Source organism: Rhinoraja longicauda, chromosome 29 (genome assembly GCF_053455715.1).
Source record: "Rhinoraja longicauda isolate Sanriku21f chromosome 29, sRhiLon1.1, whole genome shotgun sequence".
Taxonomy (NCBI): Eukaryota; Metazoa; Chordata; class Chondrichthyes; order Rajiformes; family Arhynchobatidae; genus Rhinoraja; species Rhinoraja longicauda.
This window is the reverse complement of record NC_135981.1, coordinates 30,153,223-30,170,870: the sequence shown is the minus strand read 5'-3', so window position 1 is coordinate 30,170,870 and position 17,648 is coordinate 30,153,223. Positions and strand designations below refer to the sequence as shown.

The 17,648-nt window shown below is 45.9% G+C and overlaps 1 protein-coding gene across 1 annotated transcript in view; it reads left to right on the top strand.

Moving 5' to 3' along the window:
- The window catches only part of LOC144607597 (supervillin-like), a 109,337-nt gene that overhangs the window by 84,485 nt on the left and 7,204 nt on the right, over nucleotides 1–17,648 (top strand). Inside the window, exons 19-20 of the mRNA XM_078424520.1 lie at nucleotides 7,602–7,735; nucleotides 8,086–8,241. Of these exons, the coding sequence (XP_078280646.1) occupies nucleotides 7,602–7,735; nucleotides 8,086–8,241 (290 nt within the window). The remainder of the gene's footprint in view (nucleotides 1–7,601; nucleotides 7,736–8,085; nucleotides 8,242–17,648) is intronic.

The window sequence follows — 17,648 nt, the reverse complement described above, 5'->3', positions numbered from 1 at the left end:
GGAATAAAACTAAAAGGAAAGGTAGCAGGAAGCCAGAGGATTGGGCAACTTTCAAAGGACAACAGACGGTAGCAATAAGGGCAATATGGCTGCAAAGATGAGGTACGAAGCGAAGCTGGCCAAGAATATAAAGAAGGACAGTAAAAGCTTCTTTAGGTATGTTAAGAGAATAAGATTAGTAAAGACATGTGGGTCCCTTGAATGCAGAAACGGGTGAAATTATTATGGGCAACAAGGAAATGGCGGAAGAGTTGAACAGGTACTTCGGATCTGTCTTCACTAAGGAAGACAGAAACAATCTCCCAGATGCACCAGTGGACAGAGGGTCAAGGGAGACAGAGGAACTGAAAGAAATTTGCATTAGGCGAGAAATAGTATTGGGTAGACTGATGGGACTGAAGGCTGATAAATCCCCAGGGCCTGATGGGGATTTTGCTGCTTGACTAATCTTCTGGAATTTTTTGAGGATGTGACAAGTAAAATGGATGAAGGAGAGCCAGTGGATGTAGTGTATCTAGAAACATGGAAACATAAAAAATAGGCGCAGGAGGAGTCCATTCGGCCCTTCGAGCCAGCACCGCCATTCATTGTGATCATGGCTGTTCATCCACAATCAATAACCCGTGCCTGCCTTCTCCCCATATTCCTTGATTCCACTAATAGAAACAGATTTTCAGAAAGACTTTGATCTGGTACCACACGGGAGGTTGGTGAGTAAATTAGAGCACATGGTATTGGGGGTAGGGTATTGACATGGACAGAGAATTGGTTGGGCAGACAGGAAGCAAAGAGTAGGAATAAACGGGTCCTTTCCAGAATGGCAGGCAGTGGAGCGTGGACACTGGCAAGTTTGCAGATGACACAAAGCTGGGTGGCAGTGTGAACTGCAAAGAGGATGTTAGGAGGTTGCAGGGTGACTTGTAATAGCCACTCCACTAGCTTCCACCCCCTGACTCTCTTGAACTTCAGGCATGCTGCTGGTGTCTTCCACTGTGAAGACTGATGCAAAAAAGTGATTCAAGTTCTCTGCCATTTCTTTATTCCCCATTATAGAAATATGGAAACATAGAAAATAGGTGCAAGTGGAGACCATTCGGCCCTTCGAGCCAGCACCACCATTCATTGTGATCATGGCTGATCATCCACAATCAGTAACCTGTGCCCAACCTCTCCCCATATCCCTTGATTCCACAAATTATCACTTCTCCTGCATCATTCTCCAGTGGCCCAACTTCCACTCTTGCCTCTTTCTTACTCTTTATGTAGCTGAAGAATCTACCAGGGAAAAGGCAATTCTGGATTTAGTGTTGTCTAATGAACCAGAGTTGATAAGGGAACTCCAGGTAAAGGAACCATTAGGAGGCAGCGATCACAACATGATACGTTTTAATCTGCAATTTAAGAGGGAGAAGGTGAAATTGGATGTGTTGGTATTGCAGCTGATCACAGGGGACAACAGAGGCATGAGGGAGGAGCTGGCCAATGTTGACTGGGTGGCAGTGTGAACTGCGAAGAGGATATTAAGGGCCTGTCCCACTTAGGCGATTTTAAGGCGACTGCCGGCGACTAGGTTGTCGCCAAACATTCGCCGGGGTGTCGCGGGCATGATCGTGAGGAGTCTTCCAAAGATCGTAGTGGATCGTAGTGGATCTCAGCTCCGTTGCCGAGAAATCAAACGGTTTGAATAGTCAATAGTCAATTTTATTTGTCACATACATATAAATGTGCAGCGAAATGAAAGATCACCCACAGTCCACCAATAAGAGCAATAAAAATAAGCGATAACACATACAATCACAAACCACCACCAAACATAAAGAAACATCCATCACAGTGAGTCTCCTCCAGTCCCCTCCTCACTGTGATGGAAGGCCAGAATGTCTTTTCTCTTCCCCTGCCGTCTTCTCCCGCGATCAGGCTGTTGAAGTTGCCAAGTTCCAGGCCATGCCGGACGGTAAAAGGTCCGCAGCGGGCCAACCCAAGCCCCACGATCCGGGCGGGCGAAGACGCTGCCGCTGCACGTCGGGGCTCCCGACATTGAAGCCCCCGCTGGGCAGAGAAAATCCCGCGGCCTATTTCAGGCCGCGCCGGAGGGTGGAAGGTCCACAGTGGGCCGACCCAAGCCCCGCGATTCAGGGCGGGCGAAGACGCTGCTTGGCTTGGCAGTCTTGGCAACAGTTGGCTTGTCGCCAGGCATCATTGCTTATTGCGGTCGCTGTCGCGAGCTGTCCCCAGGTTTGATAGGTTCTCTTAAGATACATCTAGAAGCACATAATATCAAAATAAGTAAAGTCATTTCAAAATACCATAAAATGCTTGTGTTTAACCAATTTATTTACCGTCAGGACATTTGAAAGGTAGATTGGAGGCAACAGTTTTACGGTCAGGTAAGCATGGGAAATTTTGCGATGTTTTTGGTCCCTCAAGTACTTACCGACTTGTCAGTGATTTCAGTGAAAATTAGGATGTTGGAGAAGCATTGACAGCGTGGGAATTTTTGTGATGTTTTTGGCCTCAGCCATTACATTTAAAGTGAGCTCCAAACCCAGATATGCAACCCAGAAACCAGATATGCATCTCCCTTACATTTTCAAAGAATGCCCACACACTTTTCACAAAAATCCACTGAACCACTTTTAAAATTATATATTTTTAATACAGCGATTAGTAAACTGGAAGTAAATCCAGTTTATTCCTTGTTACAGTGAAGCTTGGTTTTTAAGTAACCCATACAAGGTGTTATAGTTCAATACTCTCAAGTACTTACCGACTTGTCAGTAATTTCAGCGAAAATTAGAACGCCGGAGAAGCATTGACAGCGTGGGAATTTTTGCGATGTTTCAGAAGACGCTGTAATCTCGACCTGACTCGGCATTGTCGTGGTCATTGACATAGAGTCATAGAGTCCTACAGCACAGAAAGAGGCCCTTCGGCCCTTCGGCCCATCGTGTCCGTGCCGCCCGTTTACCGTTACGTCGGGTAAAAGAAAGGTTTGGTGATCTGCTACGACTTTGACAGTTCCCGGCAGTCGCCAAAAAGATCGCCTAAGTGGGACAGGCCCTTTAGGAGGTTGCAGGGTGCAGAGTGACCTGGACAGGTTGAGTGAGTGGGCAGATGCGTGGCAGATGCAGTATAATATAGATAAATGTGAGGTTATCCACTTTGGTGGCAAAAACATGGAGGCAGATTATTATCTCAATGGTGTCAGGTTAGGTAAGGGGGAAGTGCAACGAGACCTGGGTGTCCTTGTACACCAGTCGCTGAAAGTTGGTGTGCAGGTACAGCAGGCAGTGAAGAAAGCTAATGGCATGTTGGCCTTCATAACGAGAGGATTTCAGTATAGGAGTAAACAGGTTCTTCTGCAGTTGTGTAGGGCCACATCTGGAGTATGGTGTACAGTTTTGGTCTCCTAATTTGTGGAATGACATCCTTGTAATTGAGGCAGTGCAGCGTAGGGTCACGAGATTGATCCCTGGGATGGCAGGACTGTCATATGAGGAAGGATTTAAAAGACTAGGCTTGTATTCATTGGAGTTTAGAAGGATGAGAGGGAATCTTATAGAGACATATAAAATTATAAAAGTACTGGACAAGCTAGATGCAGGCAAAATGTTCCCAATGTTGGGGAGTTCAGAACCAAGGGTCACAGTCTTAGAATAAAGGGGAGGCCATTTAAAACTGAGGTGAGAAGATTTTTTTTCACCCAGAGAGTTGTGAATTTTTGAAAATTCTCTGCCACAGAGGGCAGTGGAGGCCAAATCTCTGGATCAAGTCAAGTCAAATTTATTTATAAAACCACATTTAAAAACAGCCCACATTGACCAAAGTGCTGTACATCAGAGCAGGTACTAAAAACACAATAAGAAACAGATATCACAGGCCACAGGCACAGAAAAACAGTTCAAAGGGAGCAGCGCAAAACAAAAATCAGCCCCATCAGAAAGCTTCAAAACGCTGAAGAATAGAAGTAGGTTATAAGCCTGGACGAAAAGAGTCGATGGAGGGGGCAGATCTGATAGGGAGAGGGATGCTGTTCCACAGTCTAGGAGCTGCAACCGCAAAAGCGCAGTCACCCCGTGCTTAAGCCTGGACCGTGGGACAGCCAGTAGCCCCAGGTCAGCCGACCTGAGGGACCTGGAGGTAGAGTAAGGGTTAGAAGGTTTTTGATATGGGGGGACAAGCCTGTTTAGTGCTTTATATTCAAACATGAGAATCTTGAAATCGATTCTGAACCGTACTGGCAGCCAGTGGAGAGAGGCCAGAATAGGAGTAATATGGTCCCTCTTTTGGGTACCTGTAAGGATCCTTGCTGCGGCGTTCTGGACCAATTGCAGGTGGGGCAGGGATGACTGACTGATCCCAGTATACAGGGAGTTGAAGTAGTCCAAGCGAGAGGATATAAAGGCGTGGATGACTTTCTCCAGATCTTTAAATGAGAGGAACGGCTTGATTTTAGATATGGTGCAAAGCTGGAAGAAACTGGCTTTTACAACTTAAAGGATGAATTTAACAGAGAGTTAGATAGAGTTCTGGGGGCTAGTGGAATCAAGAGATTTGGGGAGAAGGTAGGCATGGGTTATTGATTGTGGATGATCAGCCATGATCACAATGAATGGCGGTGCTGGTTCGCAGAGCCAAATGGCCTCCTCCTGCACTTATTTTCCATGTTTCGATGTTTCTATGACTGGAAAGGGACCCTAGCAGGGATGATGGTGGAACAGCAATAGCAGGAATTTCTCGGAATATTCCGGAAACCGCAGGATCTTTTCATTCCAAAGAGGAAGAAAGATTCTAGGGGGAGAATGAGGTGACCGTGGCTGACAAGGGAAGTCAAGGACAGTTTAAAACTAAAAGAGAAGGCATATAACAAGCAAAGGGCGGCACGGTGGCGCAGCGGTAGAGCTGCTGCCTTACAGCGAATGCAGCGCCGGAGACTCGGGTTCGATCCTGACTACGGGTGCTGTCTGTACGGAGTTTGTACGTTCTCCCCGTGACATGCGTGGGTTTTCTCCGAGATCTTCGGTTTCCTCCCACACTCCAAAGACGTACAGGTATGTAGGTTAATTGGCTGGGCAAATGTAAAAATTGTCCCTAGTGGGTGTAGGATAGTTTTAGTGTGCGGGGATCGCTGGGCGGCGCGGACCCGTTGGGCCGAAGGGACTGTTTCTGCGCTGTATCTCTAAATCTAAATCTAAATCAAAGATTAGTGGGAAGCCAGAGGATTGGGAAGCTTTTAAAGAACAATAGAGGGCTCCTAAAAAGGCAATAAGGGGAGAAAAGATGAAATATAAAGGTAAGATAGCCAATAATATAAAAGAGGATAGTAGGTAGAAAAAGCAGGGACTCTGCTGAAGGACTTGGACAGGTTGGGAGAATGGGCAGAGAAGTGGCAGATGGAATATAGTGTAGCAAAGTGTGGAGTCACGCATTTTGGTAGTAGGAATAAAGGCGTAGACTATTTTCTAAATGTGGAGAGAATCCAGAAATTGCAGGTGCAGAGGAACTTTGGTGTGCTGGTGCAGGATTCCCAAATGGTTAATCTGTAAGTCAAATTGGTAGTAAAGAAAGCAAACTCAATGCTAGCATTTATTTCAAGAGGGATTGTATACAAAAACAGGGATGTAATGTTGTGGCTCTATAAGGCACTGGTAAGGCCGCATTGGAATATTGTGAGCAATTTTGGGCACGATATCTGAGGAAGGATGTGTTGGCTCTGGAGAAGGTCCAGAGGTTTGCATGAATGATTCCAGGAATGAGCGTTTGTAAGCCTGTACTTGCTGGAGTTTAGAAGAATGAGGAGGGACCTCATTGAAACATACAGATTAGTGAAAGAGCAATAAAACAGTTCATTGGCCTTTGTAAATTGCCCCTAGTGTGTAGGATGGTGAGATAACATAGTGTGCGGGTGATCAATGGTCAGCATGGACACAGGAGACTGAAAGGCCCGTTTCCACACTGTATCTCTAAACTAAACTAAAATTCCCACTTTTCCCAATTGTTCTCTCCCTAAGCTCTCTCACCATGCCAGCAATACAATACATACATTTTCAGCAAATAAACTGAAGTAATCACTTCACAGCGTTAAGATGCTGCCTGATTGTGCCAGAGACCTGGGTTCCATCCTGACTATGGGTGCTGTCTGGGCTCAGTTTGTACATTTTCCCCATGGTTTTTCTCCGGGTGCTCCGGTTTCCTCCCTCATTCCAAAGATATACAGGTTGGTAGCTGAATTGGCTTTGGTAAAAATAATAAATTGTGTGCAGGATAGTGTCAGTGTGCGGGGATCACTGGATCTTGGTGCGGACTTGGTGGGCCGAAGGGCTTGTTCCCACACTGTATCTCTAAACTAAACTAAACTGAATTAAAAATTATTATTACAGATTCACTGGGTAAAAATTGTTGAAACAGAAAACTGTATGTTGAGTTTTACTGCAGATCTGTGGTGTTCCAGCTTAAGAGAATGATGACTGGGTTTCTACCGCAATCATCCCTGAGACTGAGATAAGAAAGCCACCCTATATACTGTGCACCACGACAGGTGTAAGGGGGTGTTTGATGGGCTGAAGGTCCTGTGTCCATGCAAGCTTCTCTCCTTGATTCCATGATTCTTCCATTGACCTGATCTCCTTTCTTGATTAGTATGGGTGTCAGAGGTTATGAGGCAAAGGCAGGAGAATGGGGTTAGCAGTGAGAGATAGCTCAGCCATGATTGAATGGTGGAGTAGACTTAATGGGCTGAATGGCTTAATTCTACTCCAATTCCTTATGATATAACCTTGAGGAGAGGAAATTAGAATTCTGAAATGAATTTTGATATAATACAAAGTAAAATACCAGAATTGGGTTTTGACTGAATTAATTTTGTACCCTTTTGTTCCCTTTTGTACCATTTTGTTCCCTTTCCATTGTGATTAATTGGAAATTATCTATTTTGTTTAGGTTAGTTTCGTTTAGCTTAGAGATACAGAGCCTTCGGTCCACCATGTCCACAACCTGCGATCCCCGCACACTAACATTATCCTACGCATTAGGGATCATTTATCATTTTTACCAAAACCTGTATGTCTTTGGAGTGTGGGAGGAAACCGGAGCACCCAGGGAAACCCATTAGGTCACGGGGAGAACGTTCAATCTCTGTACAAACAACACCCGTAGTCAGGATCAAACCCGGGTCTTTGGAGCCATAAGGCAGCAATCCAGCACTGCCCCACCGTGTGGCCCCCTGCCGCCTATCTTGGTTAATAACAGTCACACCTCGAACGTTTCAACTTGCATTTGCACACCTCACTCACTGCTTGAATTAAATGCAGCAAATACGTAAACCAGGGTGACCATCATCCTGAAGTCACTCAAATGTATTTAACTGGTCTGACTTTGATTCCATCTGCTGGTCACACCAGGCATTCTTGAAATGGCCTGGTCAACATTTATCCTTTAACCAACATGCCTAACGTAAACTGTTCAACTGCAGGTTGTTTGATTGATCTTACTCTGAAAAAGTTGTCTGAATTTGTCTGGCAAGCTAATACTTCCAAGGTTTACTGCTGTTCTTCTAAACTGTGCTTAAGTTTGGTTTAAATGCAAGCTCTTTTCTTCCATAGACAATCCTGGGAGCTGGGTGTGTGGAGCAGGATGGAGGTGACAGTGTGTGAGTTGGATGAAGGTTCAGAACTGCCAGAATTCTGGCACGCACTGGGGCAACCAGATCGGAAAGCGTATGACTGCATGTTACAAGGTAATGGAGGAAGCACTAATCTTCGGGGATGCACTGGGTCCAAATATTCTCGGCTTTGTGTAGGGGAGTGTCAGGGTCAGAGTTCACTGGAACTGTGCAGGGGTGAGAGGTGGAGTAACTCAGCGACAGGCAGCATCTCTAGAGAGAAGTAATTGTTGACGTATCGGGTCAGGGACTTTCTTCAGACTTGTGTAGTGCAGTGATCATATCCGCAGTTGTGTCCGGATTGTTTGTTTGCGGTTGTGATGTTCTGTGATATCAGGCTGTATGTTGCCAGAGCTGCTGCCAACCTCTATGATGGTCTGGGTCTCGCGCTCTGTGGCGTGACGTGTTATTTTTCTGTCGTGCAGATCCTGGGAGGTATAACTTCACCGTGCGACTCTTCAGGCTGACTGCCTCTTCAGGGGAGTTCACTGTGACGGAGCAGCTAAGTCCCACCCGCATCTCCAGTGGTGTCATGGCCATGCCATTCTTGCAGGAGGACCTCTACTCTGTCCCTCAGCCAGGTGAGTTCTCACATTATGGTAGCTGTGCTCGCACCTGTATGAGAGAGGAAGTGATAGGTTTGTCCATGCTGACCAAGATGCCCACCTACACTAGTCCCACCTGCCCGTGTTTGGCCCAAATTCCTCTAAACCTTTCCTGTCCATGCAGCTGTTCAAATGTCTTGTGATGTAGGTAATGCTTTAGAGAAGGAACTGCCCTGCCCACACTTATTCTGGCCCCTATATGTGACTTCAGGCTCGGAGCAATATGACTAATGGTTACTGTAGCGGTCAGCTTTAGTAGTTCCTTATAAAGCCCCAAAGCTTACCGTATGATGAAGGAATGGGGGGCGGTGGTTCTTTACTCAAATAGCAACAACAAAGAAATCTTTACAACGTTGCAGTTAGTTAGTCGTTTATTGAAGCAAAATACAAAACAGATTAGTATACCTCCCGTCATTAACTTGTTTGTTTGTATGTCATAAGAACTTAGTTTCTCATTGACACTCCTTCGTATCTGACCCTCGCTAAAACCTTCTTATCTTAGCAGGCTTAACTTGTATAGCTACTAAGACCTTATCGGCTTAGCAGCTTCTGATGCCATACACTGAAGAATTACGTCAGTGTTGGGCAAGATATACTAATGATCTAGCCCCGCCCATCGCTCCTCCCAGTCCATATACGTAAGCATAGTATTAACCTTTTGGTGTCCAAAAATACAGCAGGATACAAAGTAATATAATAATATACAAAAATAACTAATAAATGCAAAATGACTCCTACACACCGGCCTCTAATTGTTCTAAGTGTATAACGCAACAATTACAAATAAACATTAAAAGGAGCCATAAAAACTTCATACACAATCAAAAAGCATGCACTATATATTGGCATCTAATCTACTATAGTGATTCAACACCACCAGTCTTTGCTGTACTCGGGTATCAGCTTCCAGGAGCAGACATATCTTGGTTATTGGTGTTTTCAAGATGTTGCTCTTAGTCTGAAGTCGAACAGTACTCACAAAACCTTGTGCCTCTGGTATAGTCTCCAATATTCTGCCCATTAGACAGAATCTTCTTCAGTCTTATTTTCTTCCAACTTAAGCGGTCTGCTGTCAGTCCTCTTGATGCTTCACCTGCAGGATTTTCCTTTGTGCTAACATATCTCCATTGTGATACATCAGTAACATCCCTTACAAAAGAGATTCTGTTTACCACAAATGTTTGAAAGCGTTTGGTTTCGTTGTTGATGTACTTAAGCATCGTTGTGCTATCAGTCCAGAAGATGGATTTGTCCAGTTGAAGCTGTAATTCCTTTTAGAAACATAGAAACATAGAAAATAGGTGCAGGACTAGGCCATTCGGCCCTTCGAGCCTGCACCGCCATTCAATATGATCATGGCTGATCATCCAACTCAATATCCCGTACCTGCCTTCTCTCCATACCCCCTGATCCCTTTAGCCACAAGGGTCACATCTAACTCCCTCTTAAATATAGCCAATGAACTGGCCTCAACTACCTTCTGTGGCAGAGAATTCCACAGATTCACCACTCTCTGTGTGAAAAAAAACTTTCTCATCTTGGTCCTAAAAGACTTCCCCGTTATCCTTAAACTGTGACCCCTTGTTCTGGACTTCCCCAACATCGGGAACAATCTTCCTGCATCTAGCCTGTCCAACCCCTTAAGAATTTTGTACGTTTCTATAAGATCCCCCCTCAATCTTCTAAATTCCAGCGAGTACAAGCCGAGTCTATCCAGTCTTTCTTCATATGAAAGTCCTGCCATCCCAGGAATCAATCTGGTGAACCTTCTCTGTACTCCCTCTATGGCAAGAATATATTTCCTCAGATTAGGAGACCAAAACTGTACGCAATACTTCAGGTGTGGTCTCACCAATATCCTGTACAACTGCAACAGAACCTCCCTGCTCCTATACTCAAATCCCCTCGCTATGAATGCCAACATACCATTCGCTTTCTTCACTGCCTGCTGCACCTGCATGCCTACTTTCAATGACTGGTGCACCACGACACCCAGGTCTCGTTGCATCTCCCCTTCTCCTAATCGGCCACCATTCAGGTAATAGTCTGCTTTCCTGTTCTTGCCACCAAAGTGGATAACCTCACATTTATCCACATTATACTGCATCTGCCATGCATTTGCCCACTCACCTAACCTATCCATGTCACGTTGCAGCCTCCTAGCATCCTCCTCACAGCTAACACTGCCCGCCAGCTTCGTGTTATCCGTTTTGCAGCATTGTGTCAACTCTGGATTTTCCCATTATGAAGTTGTGGTTGTATTGCTTGACCAGAAGCTCCTCTTGGCTTGCAATAGATATTTGATTGACAGCAGTGGCAGGGCAACCCTTTCCATCCCTGCTGTCATGGTCTTTTCTCAGTTCACCATCCAGGGTAGTTCCATTTGTAACAAAGATTTCTGGATGGTCATCTTCAGTTTCGCTGGTGATGGATTCATTTAGTTTTCCATCATCAACAAAAACTGTAGAGTTCTCTGTGGAACTAGTTTTTTCAGTAATTACTTTAGTTGAAACGTCTTCAAGGTGTGCTGGGTTTTCTGGTGCAGGATCTCCAGAAGTTTCCAGTTCTATCATTTCTTGATCCGAAGATTCACGATTTTCTGGTGCTAGTTCAAAGTTGGCTCAGTCATCTCTGCGCTCAGACAAGTGTTTTCAGGACCAGATTCTCCAGCCAATGGATCAACTTGGACTGCTTTGGAGGAGATGCAGGTTTCATCACCGGCCCCGATATGGGCACACGTCTGAGGTGGAAGTGCAGCATCACCCGCAATTGGCTTTTCATCCTGTTCTGGTTTCTTTTCTTTGTCCTTTTGTTCAATGTGAAGTATTTCAGAATGATCTTCATGCACCTGTGGTTCTACAGGTTCTGTAGTCTTTGCCAAACTGCTTTTGGCTGTTTGTGGCTTTTCTCTTGCCTTAGCAAAGGTAGGGCCTTTGACAGTTCCTCATTTCAAATAAGAATTCATTCCATCAGCTGTTGTGGAGCTGTATCTTGATTTCCGAGCCTAAAGTACATTGAATCGTGTCTTGGCTGCTGCCATTGCAGCATCTAGTTCCAATCGTTTCTTCCGTCTTCTCAGCTGATCATTCCGTCTTCTCAGCTGTTCCTTCTGGCTCCCATTCAAGCTCCATTTCCAATTGTCTTCTCTTCTGTTCAATTAACAATTCTTTATTTTTCAATTGTTCATCTCGTTTCTTCTGTTTTCCTCCTTTCTCTGTTCCTCTACCTCAATCTCATGCCTGTCTTCCATGACGGCAGCCTGTTCTTCGAGAACGGCCACCAGGTCTGCCTTAGCCTTGGAGATTAATGTTGAGTTTGAGACATTTGAAGCACTGCCTTCAGTTCCAATGATAGCTAAGTTTACACGACTCTGTTGAGTAGCACTCTCAGCAATGGAGTGTATAGTTTGATGACCTTAGTACCTTGTGTAAACCCGATAAAAGTTTCCACTGTTTGGTAAATCCACTGATTTAGCTTTTCGAGCTTATCTTCAGGCAGTGGTAACTTTACCAGTGCTTCCTTGATTAATTGAATCAGGTTAGATTGTACTCCATTTACATTTTCACCTGATTCCATGTTCTCTTTCATCATTTCTATTAACTTGTATTTTTTTTTTTTTTTTTTAAATCAAAAATATTTATTCAAATATTAAAATAATATATACAATACAATAAAACCAAAACAGAACCCACCACCAGAATATTATACAAACAAATATACCGATTGAAACTATTATATAATTATATTACAATCCCCATCCAGGATACATCCAATCCCCCGTGGTGCCCAGCGGTCCCGGAAATCCTCCAGGATGCCCGTGGACAGCTCTATTAACTTGGTAGCTTGTTTATATCTTGAGTTTTTCTGTTTTTCTTCTTCAATCTCACACTGGCTTTTCAGGAAGACAACCCATTCCAAGACGTAAGAGAACCTTGAAGTTCACTTATTGAAGAAAAATAATTGTCCCTTTGCGAATCCATTCTGATGGCACCACCTGCTGGCCGAACATCAGATTTACGTACAAGCATACTTGTACGTCAATATCCCTTTAAGACGTGTTGACGCAAAGCATATCTTTGGAATTCAAAACAAGCTGTTAACTAGCCATGTTGAAGGTCACTTCTTTGTTCTAACATTTCCAACATTTTTCAGTCGTAGTTTTCTTATACAACCTCAGAAAAACAGCTTTCCAATTAAGCTTACTGCTATAACAGCTTTTGAAGTTTTCCTTTCTCCGTTAGTCCAATTAGTCTGTTTCTGGCTTCAAAGCTTTTGCAATAAAACAGTACTTTGTTACGCAACAAGCTTGAGGCCCACTCCTAGAGCCAGTTCCTTTTAAATGACTCTTGGAGACGGATTACTTTATCTTCCCTCATCGAGAATAGCTCTTGATCTATTCACCGGCTGAGCAAGCACTTGCAGCTTATCGCTCATGAAGATAATTTCTTACAATGCGCTCCGGCAAAGATAAGTTCTTACCCTTTGTAGCGGCCAGCTTTAGTACTTCCTTATAAAGCCCCCAAAGCTTACCGTATGATAATAATAATAATAATAATAATATTCATTTATTGTCATTGCAACGAGTACAACGAAATTAAAAAATAGCCAATCCTGACGGTGCGTACAAACATATATGCAATAAATGCAAAAACAAATAAATACATAAATACAATTAAATACAATTATATGACCGATTTTTTAACGGTGTTGCCTAGTGCAAGGTAGTGTTCAGTTCTCGTATGGCCCTGGGGTAAAAACTGTTCTTAAGTCTGTTTGTTCGGGATTTGATCGACCTGAAACGTCGACCAGAGGGCAGATGAACAAACAGACGGTGGCCGGGGTGGGATGGATCTTTTATTATTTTGCCTGCTCTACTGAGGCAGCGTAGGCTGAACAGGTGCTCCAGGGAGGGCAGTGAGCAGCCGATGATTTTCTGGGCCGTCGTGATGACCCTCTGAAGGGCCTTCCTGTCCTTTTCTGAGCAGCTGGCATACCATGTGGTTATACAGTATGCCAGCACACTCTCGATGGAGCAGCGATAGAAGGACAACATGAGCTTCTCCTGCAGGTTGGTTTTCCTGAGGATCCTCAGGAAGTGGAGTCTCTGCTGTGCCTTCTTTACTGTGGTGATGGTGTTGGTAGACCAGGTGAGATCCTCTGCGATGTGCGTACCCAGGAACCTGAAAGCTGGTACCCTTTCCACACAGACCCCATTGATGTAGAGTGGGTCGTAATCTCCACTGGTTTTTCTAAAGTCAATTATAAGTTCCTTTGTTTTGGAGGAGTTCAGGACCAGATTGTTCACTGAACACCATGCTGCCAGCCTTTGGATTTCATCCCTATAGGCTGTCTCATCTCCTTCTGAGATGAGTCCAACCACAGTCGTGTCATCCGCGAACTTGATGATGGTGTTGGTGGGATGGGTGGGGGCGCAGTCGTGAGTGTAGAGGGAGTAAAGGATGGGGCTCAACACACAGCCCTGTGGTGAGCCGGTGCTCAGTGTAATGGTGGAGGAGAGGTGAGGGCCTATTTTGACTGTCTGGGGGCGGTTGGTCAGGAAGTCCTTGATCCATTGGCAGATGGTTTGGGAAAATCCAAGGTCGGAAAGTTTGGTGACCAGTCTGCTCGGGATGACCGTGTTAAAGGCAGAGCTGAAGTCGAGGAAGAGCATCCTCATGGTGGTTCTTTACTCAAATAGCAACAACAAAGAGATCTTCACGACGTTGCAATTAGTTTGTTGTTTATTGAAGCAAAATACAAAACAGATTAGTATATCTCCCGTCGTTAACTTGTTTGTTTGTATGTCGTAAGAACTTAGTTTCTCACTGACACTCCTTCGTATCTTGTAACTTGCTAAAACCTTATTATCTTAGCAGGCTCCTGATGTCACATACTGAAGCATTACATCAGTGCCCCTGATGTCACACACTGAAGCATTACAGTGCTTCAGTGTGTGATACTAATGTGTAATGATCTGGCCCCACCCATGGCTCCCAGTCCATATATGTAAGCATAGTATTAACCTCTTTGTGTCCAACAATAATACAGCAGGATACAAAGTAATATAATAATATGCAAAAATAACTAATAAACGCAAAATAGCTCCGACACTTACCTTTCTTCCACATATTGGCCAGTAACAAACCCAACTGTATTAAACCTCAGCTCGGTGCTGGTGTTCAACATACAACAAGAATGAAACTGGGTGGGCCACCCAATACCACATTCCAATGGACATTCCAATACCCCGATTGCCCTCAGCATAGATCTAGGCCATCCACCCAAAACTCCACCCCATCCACCACCATCACCTTCCCTTCCATTCATCTCAATTAACTGTCCCACCCCACATCCCCCACCCTGACCATCATCCTGAACAATGTGGCCCCTCAGGTTGTGGCCCATTTGCCCCTTGCCCTCCTGCCCCAATAATGCGTATGATATTCGCCCCCTGTTCTTCCTTCTCTACCTCCTTTTATCCACATTGGAGTGGGGGGTGGGAGATGCTGGAATTCGTGGCAAGAAAAGGAGAGCTACAGGAGGAACCCAGCCGGCCAGCAGCATCTGCGGATGAACCCAGCCGGCCAGGCAGCATCTGTGGATGGAAGTGGATAGCTGACATTTTGTGTCAAGACCATTGACTCTAGAGTGAAAGTGTAGAAGGGAAGCAGCCAGTTTAAAGCAGTGGGCAGAGGCATGGGGCTTTGTAGCTCTTGCCTTCTCCCCCACCACTTCCCCTCTGCTCTCTCACTCTAGATGGATGCTTCCAGTTAAATGTATCAAATTTAGTTTACCTACTCCTGGGCGGCACACTGGTGTAGCGGTCAAGCTACTGCCTTTCAACGCCAGAGACCCAGGTTCGATCCTGACTACGGGTGCTGTCTATACGGAGTTTGTATGTTCTCCCCGTGACTTGCGTGGGTTTTCTCTGAGATCTTCGGTTTCAAGTCAAGTCAAGTCAAGTCAAATTTATTTGTCACATACACATACTCGATGTGCAGTGAAATGAAAGTGGCAATGCCTGCGGGTTGTGCACAAAAAGAATTAGTTACAGCATATAAATAAAGTTAATAAGTTACTAAACATAGCACAAAAAGTGTCGACAAAAATTTAGTCTCTGGGGTTATAAAAGTTGACAGTCCTGATGGCCTGTGGGAAGAAGCTCCGTCTCATCCTCTCCGTTTTCACAGCGTGACAGCGGAGGCGTTTGCCTGATCGTAGCATCTGGAACAGTCCGTTACTGGGGTGGCAGGGGTCCCTCATGATCTTGCTTGCTCTGGATCTGCACCTCCTGATGTATAGGTCCTGCAGGGGGACGAGTGTAGTTCCCATGGTGCGTTCTGCCGAACGCACTACTCTCTGCAGGGCCATCCTGTCCTGGGCAGAGCTGTTCCCAAACCAGACTAATGTTGCCGGACAGGATGCTCTCTACAGCCCCAGAGTAGAAGCAATGAAGGATCCTCAGCGACACTCTGAATTTCCTCAGTTGTCTAAGGTGGTAAAGGCGCTGCTTAGCCTTACCCACCAGTGCGGCAATGTGCGTTGCCCACGTCAGACCCTCTGCGATGCGGACTCCCAAGTATTTGAAACTGCTCACCCTATCCACAATAGACCCATTTATCTCGAGTGGCGTGTACGTCCTTGGATGTTTAGCCCTTCTGAAGTCCACAATCAGCTCCTTTGTTTTAGTGACATTCAAGAGGAGGCTATTGTCCTGACACCAGAGTGCCAGATCAGCCGCCACCTCCCGGTAGGCCTTCTCATCGTTGTTGGAGATCCGGCCCACCACCACAGTGTCATCAGCAAACTTGATGATGGAGTTTGAGCTGAAGCTGGCCCCACAGTCATGTGTGTACAGGGAGTACAGTAGGGGGCTAAGGACGCAGCCCTGGGGGGATCCTATGTTCAGGGTGAGGGAGCTAGATGTGTGTTCCCCCATCCTGACCACTTGGGGCCTGGCAGTGAGAAAGAGAAAGTCCAGGACCCAGGCACACAGAGGGGTGCTAAGCCCCAGTTCCAGCAGCTTCTCAACCAGTCTGCTGGGGACTATTGTGTTGAATGCTGAACTAAAGTCAATGAACAGCATCCTCACATAGCCCCCCTGGCTGTCCAGATGAGAGAGAGCGGTGTGTAGAACCTGGGAGACCGCATCATCCGTGGACCTGTTCGGACGGTATGTGAACTGTAGTGGGTCCATGTTGCGAGGAAGGAGGGCGCAGATGTGCTTCTTGACTAGCCTCTCAAAGCATTTCATGACAACCGAGGTGAGGGCCACCGGTCGGTAGTCATTTAAACAAGCTGGAGAGGCATTCTTTGGCACCGGTACAATGATGGATCTTTTGAAGCATGCAGGGACCATGGACTTTGCCAAGGAGAGGTTGAATATTGTGGTGAGCACTGGAGCAAGCTGAGTAGCACAAGACTTTAGTACTCGCCCAGATATACCATCTGGGCCTCCAGCTTTCCTCGTGTTCACACGCGTCAGAGCCCACCTCACCTCATGCTCGGACACCGAGAATGTGTGCACATCCCCGGCGGTGGATCCCCCTCCAGCCTCGCTAGCCAGCGCCCCTTCGGTGCTGTTTTTAGACGGCGAGCTGGTGGTGTTATCCGTCTCAAACCGTGCGTAAAAAGAGTTCAGGTCATCAGCTAAGGAGGAGTCGGCACTTCCGGTTGAGGGGGTGCTGGACCCGTAGCTAGTTATAGTCCGTAGCCCCTGCCAAAGGCGCCTGGTGTCCTGCTGCTCCATCTGTGACTCCATCTTGTCCCGGTACCTCTTTTTTGCATCCTTCACTGCCCTTCGCAGTCGGTAGGACTCTCCCTTGTAGTCGTCCATGTTGCCGGATGCCAGGCCGGAGTTGTAAGCAGCGGTGCGAGCATTCAAGGCCACGCGAATAGACCTGTCCACCCAGGGTTTTTGGTTAGGGAAGATACTGACCCTTACCGTGGGGATGATGGTATCGGCTATTGTGGCAATGAAGTCCGTAACCGCTTCCGCAAACTCATTTACGTCTCTGGAACTTGCTTGGAACATGTTCCAGTCGACTTTGCTCAGTGCATCCTGCAGCATGGCTTCTGAATGGTCAGCCCACCGCTTTACGTCCCTCGTCACTGTCGCTTCCCGTACTATCCGTTGTTTGTACTCCGGCAGCAGGAAAATGGCAGCGTGGTCAGATTTCCCAAAAGGAGGGAGAGAAACGGCCTTGTAGCCTTTCCTGAACGGCGTGTAGCAGTGGTCCAAAGTTCTTTCCCCCGTGGTGACACACGTGATGTGTTGGTAGAAGTTGGGCATGACCTTTTTGAGATTTCCCCTATTGAAGTCTCCAGCCACCAGCACAGCCGCATCAGGGTTCTTGTTTTGGTGTTGACACAACACATCGTGT